This window comes from Physella acuta, unplaced genomic scaffold, assembly GCF_028476545.2.
Source record: "Physella acuta isolate Inbredline_101_S28 unplaced genomic scaffold, ASM2847654v3 ptg000199l, whole genome shotgun sequence".
NCBI classification, from domain to species: Eukaryota; Metazoa; Mollusca; class Gastropoda; family Physidae; genus Physella; species Physella acuta.
Window position 1 is genome coordinate 562362 of NW_026731718.1, and position 17691 is coordinate 580052.

General features: G+C 37.0%; 2 protein-coding genes across 3 annotated transcripts; both read left to right on the forward strand.

The window, feature by feature from the left end:
- The first annotated feature begins 4728 nt into the window (after positions 1-4728).
- On the forward strand, positions 4729-9566 carry LOC131937054 (E3 ubiquitin-protein ligase XIAP-like). Of its 2 annotated transcripts, none has more exons than XM_059294242.1 (7): positions 4729-4790; positions 5097-6691; positions 7228-7403; positions 7753-7807; positions 8012-8119; positions 8423-8542; positions 8922-9566. In XM_059294242.1, exons 2-7 carry the CDS (start codon positions 5140-5142, stop codon positions 9119-9121), a joined length of 2211 nt encoding a protein of 736 aa, XP_059150225.1. In that variant the 5' UTR covers positions 4729-4790; positions 5097-5139; the 3' UTR covers positions 9122-9566. The 2 variants fall into 2 exon arrangements, with proteins under 2 accessions (XP_059150225.1, XP_059150224.1); XM_059294241.1 differs by having other exon boundaries at positions 4731-4886.
- Positions 9567-16011: 6445 nt separating this feature from the next.
- On the forward strand, positions 16012-16859 carry LOC131937035 (protein CWC15 homolog). The gene has a single exon (XM_059294223.1). It carries the CDS (start codon positions 16158-16160, stop codon positions 16815-16817), a length of 660 nt encoding a protein of 219 aa, XP_059150206.1. The 5' UTR covers positions 16012-16157; the 3' UTR covers positions 16818-16859.
- The last annotated feature ends 832 nt before the right edge of the window (positions 16860-17691 follow it).

A 17691-nucleotide genomic window follows, 5' to 3' on the forward strand; every position in this document is an offset into this window, starting at 1 on the left:
TTTATTTTACTGTTACACAATACACTTTATTACAATTGGTTTCTTCTCTTGTTAAAGATTATCTACTCACCAATCCAGTGTAAATCCTTGCGATTTTATTTAGCGAAAAAGCGCCTCCCCCCCCCCCCCCCCCCCACCATCTTTAATACAATACAATTGGTTTCTTTTATAGGTGGTGACGTTTATCGACTAACCAATCTAGTGTAAATTATTTCGATTTTGGTAGCAAAAAAGCGCCCCCACCCCTCCCCCCCCCCCCCCAATTCTAGGTAAGGCTGGAAAGAAGTTTTTGCCGGTCTCTGTTTATAAAAGGTACATGTTTTACAGTTACGCTATCAATGTAGAAAACAGTTATATAAGTATATAAAGGCGGGTAGCTTTACATTTCTTAACTTTAGACTGTTTATAATTAAAACCTGCAGCATTAAATCAGCCGTAAAAACAAAATGTCCCCCCTTTTGGCGCCCCCCTAGCTTTGCCTCTAATTATATCATATATTTTAAAAATAAAAATGATACGATTTTATGCAATTTAGTTTGATTTAATATTTTACGTCAATAGTTCTGAATGTTCTGTTGAAAATATCAAATGCACCAAATAAAGTTGATTCAAATACTTGTGAGTTTTAAATACGTATATTTTTTTTTTAAAGCTCTTCTTTAAATTAATGTTTTATAAATAGAGAAAAGATTTTAAACCAGTAGCTTAGCGAAGGGGGGGGGGGGGGGGCGGGGGGGACATATGTCCCCGGGCGCCGACATTAGGGGGCGTCAAAATGGGTTGGAAAAATAAATTGAAAGGTTGAGGGGGGTGCAAATCGAAAGTTTGAGGGGGGGGGGGGTTGCAAATCGAAATCTTGAGGGGGGAGGTGCAAATCGAACGGTAACGGTCGCTACGCCTCTGCTTTAAACATAACAATTATGACAAGGTAAGTGTGTGGGGGAGCTAACTTAATAACTTCCACTTCTCCCATACCATCACCCCTCTCTCTCGTTACACTTTATCACAAACCATTGGTCATTTTCCGTAATATAACATTACCACTAACCCCCCAACCCCCACATATACCTACCCACAAATTTGTGTGACATTATTAATATGTAGACGTTAAAATTCTAAAGCTTTTCTGAGATGATATACTCGGGAAATATGTTTTTGCAAACGTGTGTTGTCTGGCAATCTCTAAACAGCAGCATACAATGCTGTCGCGGAACTTTCGAAAGTCCCAGACCTGAAAAACACCTGGCTGATAAAATTGTATTGCTACATTTTATGTGGCACCTAACTCAAACTGCACGACCAAGTTTAAGGCTGTAGACAAGTCCTGTTTGTTATATATAGATCTATATATAGTGCAGTTACATTACATTTCAAGCTCAAAAAGTTGATGCCATCCAAAATTTGAAACAATTATTTTCAATTAGTTTAAATGTAAATAAAAAGCTAATAAAAACTAAAATAATTTAAGGAAAAAGGCTTATAGTATTATGCTCACAAATCACGAATAAATCACAAATGAAAAAAATTCACTAAAAAGTAAAAAATAAATTGAGTTTGATGCAACATTACTAAAGCTATGTTATAACGCTGGTATGACTAAAAATATACTTCTTAACGTTCAAGTATGAAAATTGAACAAAGGTGTTACATTATGTTACAGATCATAAATATATCAATGGACTCCCTAGGAATGGGAATATGTTTTCCATAAGTGAGCGCCCAGATTTTTTTTTGTTTAAATTTAATTTTAAATTTCAGCTCGATCAGATAAAGAGAAGTGAGTTACATTTTTTTATTTCAAAAGTTGCTGAGAAGCACACGCGCTATAATGCAGTAGGTTGCCAAACATCACTTGGCTCTGTTTTGAAACTTGTAAACAAACATGGTTTCCAAGCCAAAAAAGAGTGATCCTTTATCCAGATATTTTAAAGACTTAGATGAGTGGGATTTAAGTAGCAGCGATGATGACGAATCTAAAGTAGAATCTATAAAATCAACTAATAATAAACCACAAAAAGATGATAATATACATTGAATGTAAATAATTCCAACCGTGGTGCAGATAATTACAACATTAGTGCACACACGACAACTCTCAACAAAAGTAAAAGAAATTCTGGAAGTGGAAATGCACCTGCTAACATCGATTTGAAATATGAAGAAGAAAAGAATAATAACGTGATGAAAACAGTACTTCCTTCTACTCATGATCGCCTTGCATAAAAAAATACACATTGTTTCTTAAAAGCCTTGGATAGTAAATAGTTGAATTGGGATAAGGTAGAAAATCGCCTAGACAATGACAATGCTGATCAACAAATAACAAATTTCAAAACGAATGCTGTTCCACCACCTTCATCCTATGAAAAAGTTACTGATCCAGACATTAAAGTTGTTGACAATGAAGGAAAGAAACGCAAAAAAAAATATGTGATGATCTGGAAGATCCAATGACTTCAACAAAAGCTGATAATGTGCATATAGATAAGGAAAAAGATTCAAGTTAACAGTATTTTTTTTTGACATTTTAAACTACACACACACGCATATATATATATATATATATATATATATATATATATATATATATATATATATATATATATATATATATATATATATATATATATATATATATATATACATATATATATATATACATATACATATATATATATATATTTATATATATATATATATATATATATATATATATATATATATATATATATATATATATATATATATAATAAAATTACATTTTTAAATAAGTGCATTTGAACAAAAAAATAATATCTGTAAATAAAATAAAAATAAGTACTTATTCTTTTTTCTTTGAGTAAGGGCCCACCTAAGTGTTAGCATGTAGATGGAAAGAGCTGATATCCTGTGTATATTGCACGCCTGATATCTTTTTGTTTATTCTTCATACAAAGTATCTGTTTAATTTTATCGTTTTACGTTATTCATAGTTCATAACCTATGATCGTTAGTACTTTGAACGTTATATGCATCGAAGTTTGCTTAATATGTTTTCAGAAACTGAGGAAATTTACCTTGTTACATGTTTTTAAATGATTATTTCAATTACAAAAGAAACTGTTTTTGATGAAACCCCCACTCGCAACACTTAGCAACTACTAGTTTGGACCCAAATGGCCACGCCTCTGAATGCAATCCATTGTTACATTTAAATAAACAAGCTGACCTAAGCCAAATAAGGCACGTAACTTTGGGAAGATATAGGCCTACATACCGTGAGGAGTAGTCAACTAACACCCATATCCACAAAAATAAATATTATTTTTCCCAGTGGAGACAATAAACATTGCATGTCATTATTTTATGGATAACTACTTGATAATAGCATAGATAACTCGGGTTTCGGTGATGGAAGGTAATATTAATAGAACATGGAGATTTCCCATTATTTATAGTACGTTGGTATTCCCCATAAGTATTGAACATGTCAGTGAAGGAAGACATGCAGCCCACGTAAAGCCCGTTCTCACATTAAATTAGATCAATTAACACTAAGGTGTGGACGTGGTTCAGTGGCAGGTTGTAACAATAGTAAACATGGTTCAGTGGCAGGTTGCAACAATAGTAAACATGGTTCAGTGGCAGGTTGCAACAATAGTAAACAGAACGACGTGTACACTGGACATTCCCTGTGACAGATCCTGTTGACGCCGCATGAATGGGTTACGTGCTGAAGCTTACTTTACTTACAATACCAAATGTTTGACATTTCGCAATGACATCGCTATATCGGGTAATTTCGTGTGCGGTAACCCAGAGAGTCACCCACATAAGGCCTTGCTGGGGAGGGGGGCGGCCACCCCGCCGATCCTAAGGGGGCTCTAAAATGGGAGGAAAAAAATTAAAAGCTCAATTTAAACTGAAAGTTTGAATTTAAATAATTCGAAGTTAAGAAAATAAAAGTCTGCAATGCTTTACATGTTGATTTGACTGTTTTCTACATCAAGGATCAACTGCCCGGTGGGTAGCTCATGCTGAAGGTGTTGTATGCTAGACGGAGCAGACCGTCCGACGGGTAGCTCATGATGGGTGGTGTATACTAGACGGAGTACACTGTCCGGCGGGTAGCTCATGATGAGTGGTGTATACTAGACGGAGTACACTGTCCGGCGGGTAGCTCATGATGAGTGGTGTATACTAGACGGAGTACACTGTCCGGCGGGTAGCTCATGATGAGTGGTGTATACTAGACGGAGTACACTGTCCGGCGGGTAGCTCATGATGAGTGGTGTATACTAGACGGAGTACACTGTCCGGCGGGTAGCTCATGATGAGTGGTGTATACTAGACGGAGTACACTGTCCGGCGGGTAGCTCATGCTGTAGGTGTTGTATGCTAGACGGAGCAGACCGTCCGGCGGGTAGCTCAGGTGTTGTACACCCAGGGAAGAATATCGTCCTAGGTGCAGTACGTGTTAGTCAGACCACCACAAGAAATGCGTAGAATACCTGAAACAGTAGAGGCGATATTTGTTCATTCATTCAAGCGTATTGGCGCGTGACTTCATGTACGTTCAATAACTTGTTGACACACACCAAGGCTTGTCTGGTTTAAAATAGATCTAGCGCCACGTAAATAGACCACAGAACCAAAGCCTATCTATCACTTGCGCGGAGATTTTAAAATATTACGTGGCATTACCTAGTGTATAAAAGCTGCCCACACAATCTCCTGCCACCTATGTCAAGTAGATAAACCATCACATTTATCATAACAGTGACTAATAAGTTGTAACTGAGTTGTCTTAAGTACGACAAGTAGTATGTTAAAAATAATTATAGTAGTAGCGGATTTAACTTAAATTAATGTATCCAAATTATGTGTATGGTTTAAATCAATGTGCGGTAAATAAATTAAACTCATCAAAAATAAGATTTGATTTAACACACACAAATCTGACACACTTGGATTTTTTTCTTTAAAATCTTGTAATACTTAAGTAATATAAAAACTTGAAAAATGAATCTTTATTTAACAAAACAAATTTTAAATTTCAAACTAATAAAAAATGTAATAATAATTATTATTTAAAATTATGTTTTTATTTTTTTCAGCGCAACACGAACAACAGAAAGTGGAAAATAAACTGAAGTGTGGATGTGTGAGATGGATAAACATAACATACCAATCCAACATCCAGACACAGACCTGTTTCCTATGTATCCAACCCAAATGATTGCCCTCTACACCGTAGGCAATAAGGAATTATTTCACGCGCAAAGTTTGCAGGATTACGACTATCTCCGTATAACATGGGCGTCACAATGTGTTTTTATTGTTCAATTGATCAACGTAGCGAGAGATGTTTGCTTTAGGATTTATGTTCTAGGATTTCAATTACATCTCCGTAACTGTTTGACGGTTCGGTCAAAAGTTGTAAAGCCGATGATAAAATATGATAGTGATATTCGAAAATATAATTCAAAAGCAAAAGCCATTCGAAAAGTAATAAGTAAGCAAATTTCGCAAAAGAAGCAAATTAACGAAAAATGTATTAGAATTAGTATCAAGAATATCTGCAAAGAGTATTTTCACAAAAGAGTAAGAGCAAATGAAAAAAATCAAGTATATGTTGGGCTTGAGAAAAAGCAAGATCAAATAAAACAAAAAGGACAAGGTTCTGAAAGCTACACTCGTCCCGAATTAACTTTACGTGATCTTTTAACCAAGATCAACTTCAAGCCGCCGTTGCAAAGAGTTACTGTGTGTATGCAAGCATCACGTCCAATGTTCCACCCACCCAAAGTCAATAACATTTCGTGGAACTGTCTAAGACACGAGATGCTTCGACTGGCCACCTTCAAAAATTACCCAAGCGCCACTGCCCAGTATGCATCCAGCTTGGCTAGCAACGGATTCGTATATACGGGCAATGGGTCACGCAGTGACGACACAGTCACGTGTTATTTTTGTTTGAGAACTAAAAATAACTGGGCTCGGGCTGATGTTATACCGGATGTGCATCAAGACATGTCTCCAGAGTGCTCCATGGTTACGGGCATCAATTGTAACAACGTCCCCATGGCAACAGGGGTTAAATTTGAAGAACTTCAACATTATTTAGAGCAATATATAACCAATGGTGCTAGAGAGGATGTTTCAATAGACGCCACCGAAGCCGTGAACTGCAGTGGTCAAGATACCCCGACCTCAGACCCCGTGCACGGTCCAGACGGTGACACCCCAGCGCTGTACGAGTCTGATCACGTTACGGAACCGCCTGACAGTCACGTGATATCTCCTCCCTCAGCGACTCAGCATTTCGGCACCGCATCCATTACTTTACCATCAACATCACGACTTTCGACTACAACAACAAATCCTGTATTGCCATCACACGGCCAACATTCTACAAGCAACTCTACTCTACCTTCCCCGTGCGTACCTACACTCCCACCCTCTGAGACTACAGTCACTAGGCATCAGCCCCCTCCCTCTCACCATACAAGACACACCCATGCCACTGCCGTTTCAAGAAGAAACAGGCCCCCACAAACCCCAACACTATCAGAGCTAGCTATCATCACTGACAGACCAAAGCGCATTGACTTCGCCCATAAACTCACCAGATTACAAAGTCTGGCCAACTGGCCGAGGGGTCATCACCTGACCCCGGAGGATTTAGCAAGCAGCGGATTTTATTATGGTGGTCAGTTTGTTATTTATATAATACAGTTATTGCTTGTAATCACGTAAAATATTAACTGAATGCGTGCATATGTGGTTACAAACATCAAATTTAGTGATTTATTTTTTCGTTTTTTGTCTAAAATTTGTCAGCATTAAACAATATTCAAACAATTATTTAATTACTGAAACATTCTTTGCAAAGATGTTTCATTAGTTAAATCATTTTATTGATAAAAAAAATTATAATCAATCTTAGAGGTTCATTAATTTTGTTTTTGTGTGTGTTCTGAACATGCCAAGGCAAACTGATGCTTTAAATTACATGTGTATGGGACAATTTAAAAAGTGTGTCCTGAACGGTTGTTTCTGTAAATTTTGGTTGTTGCTATGTATCAGAAGTAGATATAAGTTGATTTTTCGCATTTCAAAAAACTATGTTGAAAGTTATAAATAATTTTTTTAATTGGTATTAAGTCACACAAAAATGTAGTGCTTTATCATGTTTTCGGATTTAGAATAATAGATATACTAATAATTTTAAAACAAATCCAACAGGTTATGGTGACTGTGCCAGATGTTTCTACTGTGGTGGTGGACTCAAAAACTGGGAAGATGAAGATGACGTGTGGGTAGAACATGCCAGATGGTTCCCTAAGTGTGCCTTCATCCGTCAACAGATGGGACAGGTGTTTGTGGATACTGTACAACGTCTAAACGAGGATCATACGCTGGTAGGTTTTAATCAATGAAAAAAAAATCAATCTAAAAAAAAAATTGTAAATAAATCTATTTTAAAAAACAACTTTAATTTAAAATTCAATTTTCAATTTAATATCATCACTAACATATTGTACAGACAGATTTAATATTGTGAATTGGTTTTCTAATTCTAAAAGGGGGAATAATTTTTCTTAAGTGAATGTTTATTAATTTATGAAGTGTTTGTCTCCCCTTTTATAGTGACTTAAATAAACTATTCTCAATTTCATGGTGAATTGGAAAAATAAAGTAAACTTTTGTTTTCTAAGTTTTACAAAACTAAGTCTAATGATGACGTTTACAATTTTCTTGTTTTCTTAGATTACACTACAGATGGTTTCGGAAAAGTTGAATCATTCACCTTCATCCCAGTTAGGTCAGTGCTCATTATAAATTAACGTACATTAGAAATATATATATATATATATATATATATATATATATATATATATATATATATATATATATATATATATATATATATATATATATATATGAATAGGCCCATGTATTAGTGTGTGTATATGCGTGTAATTCGAAGAAAACTTAAGCATTTCAACATTAACTTTAACTGCTACAGCAATTAAAGAAAATCCACTGAAGAGAGATCCCGCTGTTTTGACAATCGTAGACATGGGCTACAGACTGGACGATGTGGTCAGCTTCGCTCAGCGTGTTAAAGAAGACAGTAAGTGCTGGGTACTCCACTGTTTACTCAGTAGTCATGAGGGACGTTTCTTGTAAAATTATGCAATCAAAACAATCAATCGTAAATTAATCATAGTGGAAAATAGGGGGGAAAAAGATAAAACAATTGCCAAGATATCTTGTGTTTTAAAACATAAAAAGAAATAAAAAGTATGTGTAAATATCAATTTCTATTTTACACGCATTTCAAATATAGATATAAAATTATTTTCTATGTTTTTTTACAACTAATTGTATAAAAGAATACAATTAAAGTTAATAAATTAATATTAATTATGTGTAGGTAACGTCATCTCAACTGATACAATTCTTCAAATGATGCAAAAATCTAATGAAGGAAGGAGTCACGATACGAAGCAAGCAGTTTCAACATTTCAAGAAAAGGATATAAACAATTTTCTAGGTAATTTCTAATCATATCACATTATCTCATTAAAAACATTTTTAAAAATTAATCTTGGACTTCGATTCTTTCATTTCTTTTGTAATTAGTTCAAGGTTAATTGACATCGCTGATGAGTAAATATTATTTCCCTTCACATCTTGATTTGACTTGACTTAGTCCTCTTTGCTCCTTATGGAACATAGGGCCTCCACCATTTCCTTCCATTTCGTCTGATTCACGTCCTTCACATCTTACTTGCTCACAAACACCTTCACAAGCAAGCCTGATACAACTAAAACTATCTTACTTTTACAAACTGTTAGGTTGTTTTTTTTTTAAATAAAATTAGTTGCCGTAATATTGCAATATCTAAATGTTCTTGAACTTGAATCAACAGAAATGATAAGAACAATAAAAGAACAGAACAACCAGCTACGTCAGCAGACTGTGTGTAAGATCTGTATGGACCAGGAGGTGGCTGTCGTCTTCCTGCCCTGTGGTCATCTGGTGTCGTGTGCGGACTGTGCATCAGCCATGAGAGACTGTCCTCTCTGCAGATCTAATATTAAAGGCGTGGCTAGGGTTTTTCTTGCCTGATACTACAATTGTTTTTTAATTACTGAAATATACGGTTAAGCAGAAACAGAAATAAAACATGTACAACATAGTAATTGTTTATGAGGGATAATAAATTATTCATTGATTTACTTGTGTGAGAAAAATAAAGTATGTGTCCCACTTTATATTTACATACATTAAATATGTGTGTGTGTGTGTGCTTGCGTGTATGTGTGTTTGTGAATAAGATTACAAATAAGCTACCGAAAGTACATATAGTGTGTGTTAAGAACATTTTAATTCTCTTTTTTTTTTTTCTTTTTTTTTTTAAGTTAAGTACATTTTAATTCCCGTTTGAATATATATATCAACTATTCAATGTGATTGGTGCTAGATCTCTACATTGTTTAATTGTGACAAATAAATTAAACTTACATTTAACTATGTTAGTTGATCTTTAACTTTGATAGCTCTGATAATAATAATTAATCAGACTTAAATATATTATTTTATGCTGTATTTTTATTTTATAAAACATTAATAAAGAGTTGGTTTTTATAAAATATTTTGAAAATGGTCTTATCTCTTAACCGTATTTTTTATCTTGATAATTTAAGTGGGTACTTCTCTCCCCTTACATATATGTTGAAGAGCCCGTAAGCTGCGGGCTATGTACCCATATAAAGAGAGAGAGAGAGAGAGCTGTTATTTTGCTGAATGTATAATTTATAATCTATGTTCGGATACTCAACCATTAAAATAAACCATTTTCATTACCTGTTATTGGCGTCAATAGTTTAATGATTTATAAACAACACTCGCGAAAACTAGTTGGACCGTTTAATACCAGTTATTTATGTCTCTTTTGTTATTGTAATAGTCAACTTTTATTTTATTACTTCCGGTCACCGGAAAATTTGACAGAAAACGGAAAATTAGATCTTTTACTTATTTGTGAAATATTATTGTTTCCACCAGAAAGAGTACTCAAGTTATAGATTTTTGAAAAACCGAAAGTAGAATAAGCTAAACTTCTGGTAACGGAAATGGCTTAAAAGTTTATACAGGACTAAACATTTGATATATTTAATATTAATAATACTTATATACTAGATAAATGGCCCGTTGAGGAAGGGTACAACGGGCGCTAGGCTGATAGTGCTGTCTCTTTTCTCTAAACTAAAACCAACCCACCCCCCCACACACCCCCCCCAACCCCCCCGACCCCCAGACACCACCCCCACCCCCCACCACACACCACCCCCACCCCCACACACCACCCCCCACCCCCACCCCCCACACACACCACCCCCTCCACACACCGCCCCCCCACCCCCACCCCCCCACCCCTCCAACCCCCCCTCCACCGCCCCCCCCCCAAAAAAAAAACCATGTCTACCGTCCCATTTAACGAAATATAATTATATACTTTTTCCAGTGTCCGCCCCCTCCCAGAAAATTCTACCCCCGCCCCCGAAAATTTCAAGTACCCCCACCCCTCTCCGGGGAGGAAAAAGTCTGAAAGAAACACTGAAACCAACCCACCCCCCCCCCACACCACCCCCACCCCCACACACCATCCCCACCCCCCACCCCCACCCCCCACACACACCACCCCCTCCACACACCGCCCCCCCACCCCCACCCCCACCCCCACCCCCACCCCCCCACCCCTCCAACCCCCCCCCCCCTCCACCGCCCCCCCCCCCCCAAAAAAAAAACCATGTCTACCGTCCCATTCAACGAAATATAATTATATACTTTTTCCAGTGTCCGCCCCCTCCCAGAAAATTCTACCCCCGCCCCCGAAAATTTCAAGTACCCCCCACCCCTCTCCGGGGAGGAAAAAGTCTGAAAGAAACACTGAAACCAACCCACCCCCCACACACCACCCCCACCCCCCACACACCACCCCCACACCCCCCCCCCCCCACACACACCACCCCCCACCCCACCCCTCCACCCCCCCCCCCCCCCCCAAAAAAAAAAAACATGTCTACCGTCCCATTGCAAGAAAACCACTTTTTAGATTAGACACATTAATTTTATTATAGAGTATCGATGAGGAAATTTCTTTTGAGTTGGGGAGGGGGAGGGGCTCAGACGTTCTTACGCGGGGGGTGGGGCTTCGCCCCTACCCGAAGAATTGTATGCAAGAAACTCTTCACGCAAACCACTTAGATTAGACCAAATTGCCTTTGTATTGAATGTTTACACGATAATCAATGACGTCATATAACTGTGTGCACTCTCTGGGTTTGAGATTATTTTCTACTCTGTGCGCTAAATGTGTCGACGTCATACTTCGTTTTTCGAATTACTATGCATGTTTTTAAATTGCTTGTCTTTTCTCTAGAGCGTTCTTGTCAGACAGACAGATAGATAGATAGATAGACAGACAGCGAAACTATTATTATAGACGAGAAAAATGGCCCGTTGAGGAAGGATACACCGGGCGCTAGGCTGATAGTGCTGTCTCTTTTCTCTAAACTAAAACCACCCCCCCCCACCCCCCACCCCCACACCCCCCCACCCACCCCCCACCCCCACACACACCACCCCCCACCCCCCCACCCCCACACACACCACCCCCCACCCCCCCACCCCCACACACACCACCCCCCACCCCCCCATCCCCACACACACCACCCCCCACCCACCTACCACACCCCCCACCCCCCCCCCCTAAAAAACATGTCTACCGTCCCATTCAACGAAATATAATTATTTACTTTTTCCAGTGTCCGCCCCCTCCCCGAAAATTCTACCCCCGCCCCCGAAAATTTCAAGTACCCTCACCCCTCTCCGTGGAGGAAAAAGTCTGAAAGAAACACTGGTGTCGCGCATAGCCACTACGCGAAGAATTGCATTAAAGAAATTGCAAGAAAACCACTTTTTAGATTAGACACATTAATTAGGCGGTAATTTTATTATAGAGTATCGATGAGGAAATTTCTTTTGAGTTGGGGAGAGGGGGGGGGGGCTCAGACGTTCTTACGCGGGGGTGGGGCTTCGCCCCTACCCGAAGAATTGTATGAAAGAAACTTCACGCAAACCACTTAGATTAGACCAAATTAGACCAAATCAATGACGTCATATCAATGTGTGCACTATCCGGCTTGAGATTATTTTCTACTCTGTGCGCTAAATGTGTCGACGTCATACTTCGTTTTTCGAATTACTATGCATGTTTTTATTTTCCTTGTGTTTTCTCTAGAGCGTTCTTGTCAGACAGATAGATAGATAGATAGATAGACAGACAGCGAAACTATTAATATTAATGACATTTCATCAATTTAGATTTGTGAAAATCTCGATGTTGATTTTGTGCACGATTACAAGTTTTCCTTTATACTTCATATACGAGAACGTAAAAACCTATTCTATTCTCTTTAAAAAAAAAATTGTCTATACCAAATGGCGCCTTATAAAAGTCGGCGCCCTGGCGACTGGCCATCTGATCCCCTACAAACACTTCTGCTTCCCGCCAATGGCAGAACCAAGGGAAACAATGGCAGAACCCAGTACGTACTACCTTCTAAGTCTAAGTAGAGATTTCAGTCTAACAGAAACAATAACGATTTCTAGGGGAGGGAATAAAATCAAATTTAATTCTTTTAGTATATCAATTGTTTATTCGATAGTCTTTCAAGCATAATTGAATATTTAATTGGCATTAATAAGTTTTTAATATTTTAAATTTATTATTTATAAAGTTTGTGAAGTTTTATTTTTAAATCCTTTAACAATAATAAAAACAATATCGTAATTATATCTTATATAAACGCTTATTACCCAAAAATGAATTTTAATTATAAATAACAATCTTATTATAGATAATTGGAGACTTTTTTTTGGTATAATAGTAAAAAAATTTTGGATCCCTTAACTTAGGGACAATTTGGTAAAAATAGTGAAATTAAGTTAGTGACAAACACCAGGGGTCGGCAACCTGCGGCTCGCGAGCCACATGCGACTCTTTTGCTGTCAAGATGCGGCTCTCCAGCTCCTTGCACCAACATTCATTTTTAAAACTCATATTAAATATCATAATATAAAGAAAAACAACATAAAACAGAATTAAAACACTTATCAGAGAACACTGAGAATATGTGCAGTAGAAAGTATACCCCCCCCCCCCATGATTTCGATTTGCATCCCCCCCCTCAACCTTTCAATTTATTTTTCCAACCCATTTTGGCGCCCCTAAGGTCGGCGCCCGGGGACATATGTCCGTCCCCCCCCCCCGCCCCCCTCGCTACGCTACTGGACCACGCCCAGCCCTACAGTCGTGCTGTAGCCAGCCCCGTGGCAACAATCCCATGTTTGCCACTACCCAAGTGCCGACTTTTTCGAATGTTTTTAAATGGGAATGTTATTTTATTTAGAATGCATTTCCATATGTGTCAGTAATCATTAAATTGACCTGAGTGTCGTAGGTTTTTTTTAGCTATTAGCTTTCTATTGTTGAGCCGGGTACTGGTCGGACTATAGGTTACGAGTTTACCCTGTGTTCAGTAGGGTGGGAGCTAAGCCTGGTGAGAACCGGAGATATCCGTTAAGAAAGAAAAAAATGTTACCAGCTTCTAAAGTGGATTGGGATAGTCCTATAGTTACATTATTTGATAACTAAGTTTATTATTATGGCGAAACATGTGTATGTTTTTATATAAAATATAATTTTATAAAATATTGAAATAAAAATGTGGCTCTTTAAAAACTGGGAAATTTTGAAAATTGTAACTTTTGGCTCTTCCGTCTCAAAAGGTTGCCGACCCCTGATCAACACTAAAGCAGTGAAGGCCAGGAACATCTTTATATTTGAAGATTAATTGCCTGTTACTTTAAAGGCTTTCCTTTTTCTCGGTTAGCTGCACTTAATTTACACGGCCTTCCATTTTACATATTTAGTACCCTCATATATCGTGCTTCTATGAAACTGTTTTTGATTGACATTATTTATTTACTTTATTATAATCAAACTGCATATAAATGTACTAAACTATTAAAATAAACTTCTGTAACAATGGTTTAAGATGTTAACTTAGTCTCTATTAGTCTCCATTCATAAGGCACTCTGTGCAAGGATTAAAATAAAAAATACCCTTTCGCACCTGGCTGTGAAGGCAGAAGAAGCAGTGTTCACCTGTTTACGTGACCAACCGGCTTTACTTTCACAAACTTGATTCGGGTACCCATTAGAGCTGATAGGACTCAGGGACATCCTAACCACTTGTGCTAGGGATCCGAACCTAATTGTTTACCTATCGACCACAGCATCCCATACGAGTATAGTTTACTCATTAGGGGCATGAATCTTGGCATTGTTACGTTTGTTCTCATTGTTGTATTTAATAACATTTACAGTAACTTTTAATGAGAAATTTTATATTTAACAGAAAGACAAATCTAAATATTTTTGTATTATCATCGAATATATATAACAATAAGCCAACTTAGATATAAATTGATTAAGATTTAAATTTCATAGGTAAATTTCATAGGTAAATTCCAATATCACCTTGCGCTGACAGTCCGATATATATTTCGTGATTTCATTAGTTTGCAAAAAAAAAAAAAAAAGAAAAAAAAAAGAAAAAAAAAACGCTATAGTACCATAACCCAACGGACAGGGTTTTCCTGAAACCTCGCTATTTGGGCTTGTAAGTCTTGCCTCTCTCTCTCTTAAAATTCGAAGAGATAAACATTTTGGAACTTAAAGGGGTAGGCTCCAGAAAAAACCAACTTCTCAATTAAAACGTTTTATTGATTTATTTGTGGATATCTAAGTTAGGGTACTTAAAGGAAAATATTTGCAAGCATCATGGACTCTTGAAAATTTGGTTGCTATGGCAACGGCGGCCATCTTGCAACAGACCATATCACTATCACCCGCCGCCAGTCTGGTGAGCAGTGGTTCACGCCGAATGTTTACAATCGTAGAGTAGCTTTGAATAAGTGACGGCTATTAGGGCAGATAATTTATTTTCTAAACGATTTAAAACTAAAGGGAGGTAACAAGTTCTGTCTTATCTTTTCATTGTCGTCTGTAAACTGTCGTCAAGGTCGGCAGCTTTCGAGAGAGGGAGGGGGGGGGGAGGGGGGGGTTGAGTAATCGTCCTTCACGTGTTACTGATGGTGTTTTACGGCAAAATATTTCAGTCGCAGCATTGGTAGTGTCGAATTCATAAATCATGAATTACTGAAAAGTAGAAAATAAAACAACGAAATAGCGGCGTAGCAGTAGCATAGCGCGGCTCGTTAAAATTGTTAACAAGTTACTCGAATTTTTTTTTTTTTTAAAGTCGTCCCATTATTTTGGGGATCCAAAATTAAGTGTTTTACTTCCAATAGCAGCAGACGATTGCATGAATGTCATCGAAATTGACTAGAAGTAAGTTAAAATAAAGCTACTGTGTTTATATTTTCAAACAACCTACACTTAAGTAGTCAATTGGTAAAATATATTGTTTTGACGAGGTTACATAATTTATATATAAAATTAATTATAATGATTATGTAATGAAATTTCAGGAGTTTTATTGTGTTTTTCTAGCATGTCTTAGTTACACTTGTTTAATTTAGCTACTCTTGTGAAAGTTATTTCCCTTGAATAAAATTTTGGTATTTGGATTTCAAAATGGGAGATAATTTGTTCTTTAACTCTACATTCATTTCAGATTCCTGCACCTTAGATTAACCGCTTACTTAAAATTAAAATTTTAAGTTATTATTTGCTATTGTAAAAATTATAAAGATCAGAAGATCTTAACAATAAAATTTGGTAGATTGCATTATCAAGTTGAAAAAGAAATACATCAGTAGCCGTAATTGTAGATTGCAATACTTAATATTAGTAGATATACAGTATGCAATATTGCAACTAAACCGTCTAAAATCGTCTTAGTCGCAAATTAAAACCTAACATGGCGTCCGTCTGTTGATTATTTATGAAAAGAGCTCTTTCAATATAAATATAGTATAGATCTAATAGCTTTATAGTTTCTCGATCTAATTTTAAAGATTAAACAATATAATCTTTTAAAAATTTAAGTAAAGCACCTGACTTATCAAGATGACAACAGCTGCTAGACCAACATGGGATAAAGCCAAAGGAGGTCGTGGTAAAGGAGAGGGTGATCTTAGTGTTCTCTCCAAACAATCTTCAAGTAGAGATCTTCCATCCCACACCAAATCAAAATACAGACAAGAAGGTCAAGGCACACAAGAAGAACTTAGAAATCGTGACTTTCGTCGTGAATTAGAGGAAAGAGAAAGATCTTCACGAGAGAAGAGGGACAGAGGAAGAGATTCTGGTAACAGTAGTAGTAAAAGACCAAGAATTGAACAGATACCTGCAGCTAACCTTGATGCAGATGATCCAGTTGATGATGATGAAGATGAAGAGGATTCTGATGATGAAGATGACACAGCTGAACTATTAGCAGAGCTACAAAGAATAAAGAAAGAGAGAATAGAAGAAAAAGCAAAAATGGAAGCTGAAAGAAAGGCAGAGGAAGAAAGGATTCGAACAGAAAATATTCTCATGGGTAACCCATTAATGCAGCCAGAAAAGCAATCAGCCACAGACTTTAAAGTTAAAAGGAGATGGGATGAAGATGTTGTGTTCAAGAATTGTGCCAAAGGTGATGAGACAAGAACTTCAAGAGGTTTTATAAATGACACATTACGCTCTGAATTTCATAAAAAATTTATGGAGAAATATGTAAAATAGCCCTTTCATTTTCTCTTGTAATTATAGAAATAAAAATCAAAAATCAAAAAAAAAAAAAAATTAATCATCTGATTAATTAAGCTTCTTGTTCATATTTTCACCCTCTCCTAACGTATTATACTTGTCGGCTGAAATCTATAAGATTTATAAACTTGTATTTTTCAAAAACTAAAAATCTTTACATAAATAATCACACAGTCATTTTACCATTATAACTAAAGAAAGTAAAGCTTTAAACAGGTAAGTTCCGTTCTGGAACTCACCTTTTGTTGTCTACATATTAATTATAAAGTTTATGTAATTTATAATAAATTAATATGCCACTTTTAATCCATTGTTTTCTTATACAAATGTTTTATTACTTAATTTATGTAAAAGGGGGCGTTTTAATAAGTTTTGCCTAGGGCGCTAAATAACCTGGCGCCGGCACTGACAAGAAATTACATCGGCCTACCAATTACTTAAGCCTAAGATTACGAATCACAAAAACTTGCCAAGCCACTAAACGAATATTTAATTATTTCAAAATATATCTCCCATCTTAAGGGAAAAACCTTGTCTTAAATTTGACTATTCGCCACATTTTACAGAGGCGTAGCGACGGGGGGGGGGGGGGGCGGGGGGGGACATATGTCCCTGGGTGCCGACCTTAGGGGGGGGGGCGCCAAAATGGGTTGGAACAACAAATTGAAAGTTTGACGGGGGGTGCAAATGAAATGTTCGAGGGGGATGCAAATCGAAAGATTGAGGGGGGGTGCAAATCGAAAGTTTGTACCCGGGCGCCGGCAAGGGTCGCTAAGCCTCTGATATTTTAAACATTTGTTGATACTTTATGAACTTAGTCCGAAGGAATTCCCCGAGGAAACCCAGCATT

Coding starts and splice junctions, on each gene's coding strand:
- LOC131937035 (XM_059294223.1), top strand. CDS start 16,158: ATGACAACAGCTGCTAGACCAACATGGGATAAAGCCAAAGGAGGTCGT.
- LOC131937054 (XM_059294242.1), top strand. CDS start 5,140: ATGTGTGAGATGGATAAACATAACATACCAATCCAACATCCAGACACA. Junction 6,692..7,227: donor CAGCGGATTTTATTATGGTG/GTCAGTTTGTTA, acceptor CAAATCCAACAG/GTTATGGTGACTGTGCCAGA. Junction 8,120..8,422: donor TCAGCGTGTTAAAGAAGACA/GTAAGTGCTGGG, acceptor AATTATGTGTAG/GTAACGTCATCTCAACTGAT.